This window comes from Mastomys coucha, unplaced genomic scaffold, assembly GCF_008632895.1.
Source record: "Mastomys coucha isolate ucsf_1 unplaced genomic scaffold, UCSF_Mcou_1 pScaffold18, whole genome shotgun sequence".
Taxonomy (NCBI): Eukaryota; Metazoa; Chordata; class Mammalia; order Rodentia; family Muridae; genus Mastomys; species Mastomys coucha.
The window spans coordinates 108,577,529-108,585,840 of NW_022196900.1; the positions used below are offsets into that span (position 1 = coordinate 108,577,529).

General features: G+C 48.3%; 1 protein-coding gene and 1 long non-coding RNA gene across 2 annotated transcripts in view; one reads left to right on the plus strand and one right to left on the minus strand.

The window, feature by feature from the left end:
• Positions 1–2,459: 2,459 nt before the first annotated feature.
• Nmnat1 (nicotinamide nucleotide adenylyltransferase 1) overlaps positions 2,460–8,312 on the minus strand; it is an 18,921-nt gene continuing 13,068 nt past the window's right edge. Inside the window, exons 3-5 of the mRNA XM_031379498.1 lie at positions 7,753–7,936; positions 4,477–4,619; positions 2,460–4,032 (exon numbers count right to left, since the gene is read on the minus strand). Coding sequence (XP_031235358.1) covers positions 3,620–4,032; positions 4,477–4,619; positions 7,753–7,936 — 740 coding nt within the window. The 3' untranslated portion in view covers positions 2,460–3,619. The remainder of the gene's footprint in view (positions 4,033–4,476; positions 4,620–7,752; positions 7,937–8,312) is intronic.
• Positions 7,755–8,312, plus strand: part of LOC116097036 — a 2,713-nt gene continuing 2,155 nt past the window's right edge. Inside the window, exon 1 of the long non-coding RNA XR_004121190.1 lies at positions 7,755–7,819. This is a non-coding gene — a long non-coding RNA (uncharacterized LOC116097036). The remainder of the gene's footprint in view (positions 7,820–8,312) is intronic.

Here is an 8,312-nt window from a genome sequence, read left to right on the forward strand (position 1 = left end):
AAAAAAAAAAAGAAAGAAATCTGCCTGCCTCTGCCTCCCAAGTGCTGGGATTACAGGCGTGCGCCACCACTGCCCGGCAAGTTGAGCCTTTTCTACCATGTGGCTGTTTCTCCATTAAATTCGCATTTTTGACTGTGGAGAAATATCTCCACAGAACCCCCGAAGATAGCAGAAGCCTCATTGGGTGAGATTTGGGAGGGGTGTCATATTCAGTACACACAGGCTGCTGGCAGGAACCATTGTCCTGGTCTTGCAAATGCCAAATGCAGGGCAGGGTACGGAGGGCCTCAGCGGACACTGTAGCCCACAGCCCCCATGACCCCAGCTGTGCAAACATGATGCAAGGCCAACCTGACACTTAAGCTCTTTCTAGGCTCCGACTGTATGTTCTCCAAATACAGACCCTAACTGAAAAGTGTGGTGGCCAGCTCCTGTAAAATTTCAGTCAGTAAGGAACCACCTAACAACAGCCTTGTACTTTAACAAAAAGCTGTGATCTCAGTTATTAAGTCAGAGGAACAGAACCAGAGAAAGTGTAAGGCAGCAGAAGACCCTTTCTCTACAAAGATTCAGGAAATGCAGGTTGTCATGGCACTGGACAGAGACCACGAGGCTTTTCAGAAACTCGGAGGTCAGGGAGCAGAAAGCTGCTGAAGCTGACCCAGTCTATTCCTTGGGTTTTTAAGTGCTCCATTCATTACAAAATTATAAATAAAGGAGAAGGGCATTCATATTTTTTAAATCCTTAAGTGGAACTACTCATTCTATGCGATACTCTTGGAGGCACTGTGACATTATTTCTGTCCCCAGAGATAAAAGATGGTGCTGGGTCAGCAGCAAGGCTGTGTTAAGAAAATGTAAGGCTGTGCCTGCCTGCCCTGGTGGGCATTTGAGGACTCAGACCTTACCCCTCTTCCAAGGCCCTACCCCTGCTTCTGAGGGTGGGTTTCACGCAGATGCATCTGGGCAAAGCCTAATCAGCTATTCTTTTTATTTATTTCATGTGTGTGTGCCTGTGTGGCGGTCAGAAGATAGCTTCTGGGAACTTTCATCTGTCCAGGGGCATGAACTCACGTTGTAAGACCTGGCAGCAGGTACCTTTCTTTGACGAGACATTTTGCCATCCCTTTAATCAGTGATTGTGATGCGGGTGGAGCAGGGAGAACTTCTTCCGGGTGTATTCACAACCTTCATTTTGCAGAGCTGGCAGATGCTTGCAGGATATGTGATCATACTGTGAACCCTGAGATTGTATTCTGGAAAGCCCTGTCTCTAGCTGTGGTGCTGCTCCTCGGCCCTCGTTAACAGCTTTAACACAAGAGCTTTTGATTTATTGTAAAGATTAAGTCACCCATAGGTCACGAGGTGGAGCAAGAGCTGGGCAGTGGTGGCACATGTCTTTAATCCCAGCACTTGGGAGGCAGAGGCAGGCAGATTTCTGAGTTCGAGGCCAGCCTGGTCTACAGAGTAAGTTCCAGGACAGCCAGAGCTACACAGAGAAACCCTGTCTTGAAAAACCAAAAAGAGGTGGAGCAAGGGACCAATTGACAGGAAGTGAACATAGGAAAAAAAAACCAAACATAGGGAGAGGAAGTCACAAGGATGGATAAAGAGTTGAACGGGAAGTAGAAATGAGAAACATTAGGTTTGAAGGGTTTTTGTGGTGGCCCTGCTGCGTTCTTGAAAGAACTCAAATCCGAAACCAGAGACTTAGCTCGCTGGGGGTTTGGAGCCTATGTAAATGATTCAAGGACCAGATACCAGGTCCCTAGGAAGCCGTGAACCTTTGATCTCTCTATCCCGTCATGGAATCCTTTGTGTTAGAGTTTTAGCTTTGATCCTGCCGAATGTCTGTTCTCACCTGAATGTAAAATGCATGCCTGTGCTTATCTGGTATATATGTTCCGTGTTCACTAAGTAAAGTTGCACCTCGATGAGAACCTCTCCTGGTGCCATGTCTCTTTGTCTCTCTTATCACCCATTTACTTACAGGACCTCAAGTTCCCGTTCGTGGAGCTCCCACGGGATGAAGTGAAGCTAGGAGCTCGGCTTCCTTCAGGTTTTAAGGCAGTGTGGTGGAGACCTGGCTCTTTCCCCCTGGGATGTCATCAGTTAAGGTCAGCTGGGTGCGTTCTCTGCCTCTCTGAGCTAGCAGGCTTTCACCTCAGGATCTGCTTCCTGGGTCTTCATTTGGTAAAACCGAACGATTGGGATTTTGTCTTAAAAACAACAGAGGGGCCAGGCAGTGTTGGCTCATGCCTTTAATCCCAGCACTTGGGAGGCAGAGACAGATGGATTTCTGAGTTCGAGGCCAACCTGGTCTATAGAGTGAGTTCCAGGACAGCCAGGGCTACACAGAGAAACCCTGTCTCGAAAAACAAAACAAAACAAGAAAACAACCCAACCCAAACCAAAAACAACAGCAACAACAACAAAACCCAGAGAGTAGCCATCATTGGTGCATTTTACAGGATCATTTATTTATTCGTTTAATTTAGACACAGAGTCTTCAGCGTCCCCTGAGGGCTTCAAACTTTCGGATTGTCAAGGATAATCTGGAGCCCTTGATCCTTCTGCTTGTATCTTCCAAGCACCGGGATCCCAGGTGTGCACTGCCATGCCTAGTTTATGTGCTTCTGGGGATCTAGCCCAGGGCTCAGGCCTTCTAGGCCAATGCTCTCCCAACTGAGCCACATGCCCAGCCAACGTCATGTTTTAAAGAATTCCTTCCTTTGGTTAGACTGCCTGGCCAATGAGTCCCCAGGATCTGCCTTTGTCTATTCTGGATAAAGATGGCTGCACCAAGCACGAACAGTTCTCTTCATAACTAAAGCTAGGATTCTGTTTGTTTTGTCTTGTTTTTTAGAAAGGATCCATGCTGTCTAGGGTCATCTCTGACTCCTGGGTTCAAAGTGATTCTCCTGCCTCAGCTCCTGGTGCAGTTGGGGTGCAGGTGGCCATCACTGAACCTGGCTAAAGCGAGGCTCTTCTTTCTTTTTCTCTCTGGGGTGTGTGGGGTGTGTGTGTGTGTGTGTGAGTGTCTGGTGTGTGGGGGTCGGTGTGTGGGTGGATGTGTGGTGTGTGTGTAGCTTTTGCCTGTATGTATTGTATGTCTATGCACCGTATGTGGCCCAGAGCCCACAGAGGACGGGGGAGGGGTGTCAGATGCCCTGAAACTGGAGTTACAGACAGTTGTGAGCTGTCATGCAGTGCTGGGAGCTGAATCTCTATACTCTGGAAGGGCATCCATGCTCTTAACCTCGGAACCATCTCTCTGGCCCCTAAAGTGTGGCTTCTGAACAGACTTGCTTTTCACATTTACTCCTCTTGTGTGGTAGAGCATGGGGTCCTTTCTTGAAAAAATTATTTAGGGTTAGCATCATTAACATTCCATTTTAGTGAATGAGCTGTTATTTTAAAGGTGAATTACATTCTTTTTGTAATGGTCTTATTTACAACATTTATCTCAGTCACTGATCTTAATTCCCTGTTTTTTTTTTTTTTTTTAATTGAACCTTTAAATTTCAGTTTATGAAACAGGATGGCAAGTCCTTCCCTGAGTTACTAACACCAAGTGGTTTTGAGTCTCCTGAAGAGCGTCTGACGCCCGTGTGCAGTCTCATAGTGTGGAATTGTGCTTAGCCTCTGTGGTGTTCCTCTGCAGAGGAGCCAGGATGACCCCAGCATTCCTGTCTTCACTCTCGGAGTTGTACAAGTCATGCTCCTCGATGTACTCTTGGACAAGGTCCGGTACCAGGTAGCGGATGCTCTGGCCTCTCCTGAGCGCCCTCCGGATCTTGGTGGATGAGATGTCATTGGTGATCCACTCGGTCACCAGGTGGATGTTGCTTTGATGTCTCCAAAGCACGTCGGACTCATAGATGAATTTCTGAGCATCACTGCCAGCCCGAGTGATACAGATGAGCCCAAAGTTGGCCACAATTTGTGTGATGTCCTCCATCTTCCACAAGTTGGGCACGCTGAAAGACTCCAGTAAATCTGCCCCACACAGCAGTTTCACCCTGGGCACACCTGGAAGGAAGAATGAAGCACAACGTCAGGGCTTGGTTTTTTTTTTTAATATTCACCCATATGAAAGAGAGTGTGCATGTGTGCAAGAGAAGTAGATGCGGTGTCCTTTACCCTAGAGCCCTTCCTTCCTTTGTGACATCATCAGGGACCCAGTAAGTATGGAATAAGAAATAAAAACACCAGGCTGGAGAGATGGCTCAGAGGGTAAGAGCACTGACTGCTCTTCCAGAAGAGGTCCTTAGTTCAATTCCCAGCAACCACATGGTGGCTCACAACCATCTGTAATGGGATCTGATGCCCTTGCTGGTGTGTCTGAAGACAGCTACAGTGTACTCATATACATACAATAAATAAATCTTTAAAAAAAATTCTAGAAAAAAAAGAAAGAAAGAAAATCACCAATGGGGTGTGAGCAGTTTTGGAGTCCTGGTAGAAATCACAGACCTGTTGGTTTGGGCTCTGGGGGGTTCTGGGGGCTAGAATCTTGCTTGTGATCAGCCCACTTCCTCTTCCGCCCAGGCCTTTCCAGCGCAGGCGAGCCTTGTGGGTAATTGCAGCTGCCAGTTGCCAGCTTCTCCTGATGGTGTCTGTAAAATGACAACCCGAAATGTCACTCAGTGTCAGAGTGCTCTCTGAAGTAGTGTGTGTGTGGATGAGTGCACGTGTGTGCATGTGTGTGTGAGTGTGTGTGTGTGTGGGTGAGTGCACATGTGTGTGTGTGTGTGTGTGTGTAAGTGTGTGTTGCAACAGTAAGAGTTAAGCAAAGCGCTACCCTCGCCATGGGGGAAGATGGGACTTGAGGCCTCGGGTCCAGTGCTAGCAGAGTCCCGACACTGATGTCAACCCACAGAAAGAGGAGCCTATTAACTGCCCACAGTACAACAGAACCAGGATTTTTATCTGACAGTCGGGTCCAGAGCCTACATACACCCTTGATCACTAAAGACCGCGGCCTGATCTGACAATGAAGAAGCACATGGCAAGGACAGGGACTGGAAGGGGCAAATGTCTGAGGCCTTCAAGGAAAGCAGCTCTGCAGGAATGGGGCTGGCGAAGGCTCACTGCCTTACCTCAGGGCAAAGCTACTAGAGCAACGTGGACCAGAGACCCAGCGGTTGGCCCTTCACGTCCCCCACCCCTTTTTTTTTTTGGTTTTTCGAGACAGGGTTTCTCTGTGTAGTTCTGGCTGTCCTGGAACTCACTCTGTAGACCAGGCTGGCCTCGAACTCAGAAATCCGCCTGCCTCTGCCTCCCCAAGTGCTGGGATTAAAGGCGTGAGCCACCACTGCCTGGCCCTTCACACCCTTAATATCCCCACCCCCCACCCCCTGGTCAACAACAAAACTGAATGTGCCATGAGGCAAGCAGGGAAAAGTGAGGCTGAAATAAGATCATGGCCTCCCATGGGGGAATTTTTTACCTTCAGCAGGGAGATTGTTTTCCCAGTTAACCCTGAAAAGGGAGTCCTGATATGTCAAAGGTAGCTGCCACCTTCTGGCTTAATGCCCCGTCCTACCCTAAACACTGGCCAGAGGTCCAGTGTGGCTGAGAGTCTGTGGATAAAACTCTCTGGGAGTCCAGTGAGACAGAAGCCAGTCATTGCAGCATCCTCCATAACCCGCTGCTCAAGCGCCTGCGATGTCTGCGGACGCCAATAGCTGCAGAGGGCAGTGGGAGCAGATCAGGTCCTGCTCCAGCTGTGCAAGGACCACCGATGCTTCCAGTCCCTAACACACTGCACTCAAAGTGCCCAGCATGTGTCCCACTCTCACCCCTGGGAGTCCCAAGAACAGACATTAGACAAAGGTTTATCACAAAGTCCCTTAGTTCACTCTCCAGGTTATAAACAGATGGTTAGAGAGCACTTCCCTCATGGGACTGGTCTCAAGGATCTGAGCACAGAGGTCTGGAGAGCCTCCTATGCTCTCCTGGAAGGACCATACAAGGTCGGGCTGGACCCCAGGCAAGCTCTGCCCGGCACTCCTCCTCATAAAGTATGATAAGATAATCATTAAAAACAAAACCAACCAATAAAAAAACCAAAAAACAAAAAACAAAACCAAAAAACCCCCCAAAAAACAAAAACCAAAGCAGCAGTGGCAGGTCCGGAATAAAAGACACGTTAGTCCCTCAGAAGATGTGGTCCAGGAGGGGGAGGGGTACAGCATTAGACAGAAACAGTACATGTACAGAGAGCTAAACATGATGGGGCCTTAAACCTGGAGAGGAACTTCTTTAACAGTGAGAAGCACACAGCCATCTGTAATGGGATTCGATGCCCTCTTCTGGAGTGTCTGAGGACAGCTACAGTGTACTCATATACATAAAACAAATCTTAAAAAAAAAAAAAAGATTTAACAGGGCTGGTGAGCAGGGTAAAGGCACTGAATGCTCTTCTGTAGGTCCTGAGTTCAAGTCCCAGCAACCACATGGTGGCTCACAACCATCCCTAATGAGATCTGTGCCCTCTTCTGGTGTGTCTAAAGACAGCTACAGTGTACTTATTTATAATAATAAATAAATCTTTGGGCCTAAGTGAGCGGGATGGACTGGAGTGAGCAGAGGTCCTAAAAGTCAATTTCCAACAACCAGATGAAGGTTCACAACCATCTGTACAGCTACAGTTTGTGCTCATGTAGATAAAATAAATAAATAAATCTTTTTTTTTTTTTTTTTGGTTTTTTGAGACAGGGTTTCTCTGTGTAGCCCTGGCTGTCCTGGAGCTCACTCTGTAGACCAGGCTGGCCTCGAACTCAGAAATCCACCTGCCTCTGCCTCCCAAGTGCTGGGATTAAAGGCGTGCGCCACCACGCCCAGCTAATAAATAAATCTTTAAAAATTATTTTCAAAAAAGCAGAGAGAGAGAGAGAGAGAGCAGAGAGCACGAGTGCACTGCTATGAGTGTGTGGGGCAGAGCAGCCTCTTCAGAACATCAGCGCACTTCCTTGAGAAAATCCCAAGAAGAAATGAATGTTCAGACATTCATAAGTAGGGGGGGTAGGCTGGCAGGAATGTTTACATAGTGTAATGACAAAGAGCACAGACAGCCAGGTGTCACAAACTGACAGAGTGCTTCTAATCCTGCCCCAGAGATGGCTGCAGGGAGTCTCTGTGGGCTGTGGGCCTTTTAAAGCATCACTGTCTTTAGGGTGCCATCCCCTTTAAGCATCTCCTCCCCTCTTCTGCAGCTAGGAAGACTGGTGACTGCCATATCCTTCAGCAGCTCGGGCTTTTCCCTCCAGGTGGAAAAGCCAGGCCAGCTTCCCTTAAGCTCTGACAGCGAGCCTTATGTCTAAGGAACAATCATGTCAATATCTCACTCACACTGAAAGACACAAGGGCTTTGGGGCCCGGTGCTCTGTTGCTTGCTCTGCTGCCTAGGTGCAGTGTGTGAAAGAATGGCCTTCTTAGGCTCATATATTTGAATGTTTTAGTCACGGGGAAAGGCATTATTTGAAAGGATTAGAAGGGTTTAGAAGGTGTGGCCTCACAGTCCTGCACAGGCAGATGCGGAACTGAAACTATGGCACCTCCCCCTTCCCTAGAGCCAGTGCTGTGGACTGCACGCTGGTCACCTGAGCACCTTTGCGGTCTCCACGGTTACCTGAGCACCTTTGCGGTCTCCACGGTCACCTGAGCACCTTTGCGGTCTCCACGGTTACCTGAGCACCTTTGCGGTCTCCACGGTTACCTGAGCACCTTTGCGGTCTCCACGGTTACCTGAGCACCTTTACGGTCTCCACCCACTCCTTCTGAAGGCTTTCCCACGTGTCTACTTCCACCCAGTGTGAGTTCTTGGTGGCAAGTTCTGCCATGATGATTCGGTGGTGGGCGGGGATGAGCCCTTTCTTCTTGTACGCATCTCCCACCGGTGAGATGATGCCTTTGATAACGCAGTATTTTCCTGGATAAAGAGTGATGTTTGATACTAGGCATAACAAATCAGACTTTATGAACAGGAAAAACAATACTATTTTATGGTTACAATGCCCACTCTCCCTTTAATAGGCGATTGAAATTGTGGTAAAGGGCTAGCAAGAGGCATAATGGGTAAAGGAGAGTGCTGTTAAGCCTGACGACCTGAGTTCAAGACCCAGGACACACAGTGGGGAAAGGAGAACGGATGTCTCCAAATTGTCCTCTGACCTCCTCAAGAATACCATGTCTCACAAGTAAATCAATCAGTTTTTTTAAACTAGAAAAGAAACTGTGGCCAGGCGGTGGTGGCTCACGCCTTTAATCCCAGCACTTGGGAGGCAGAGGCAGGCGGATTTCTGAGT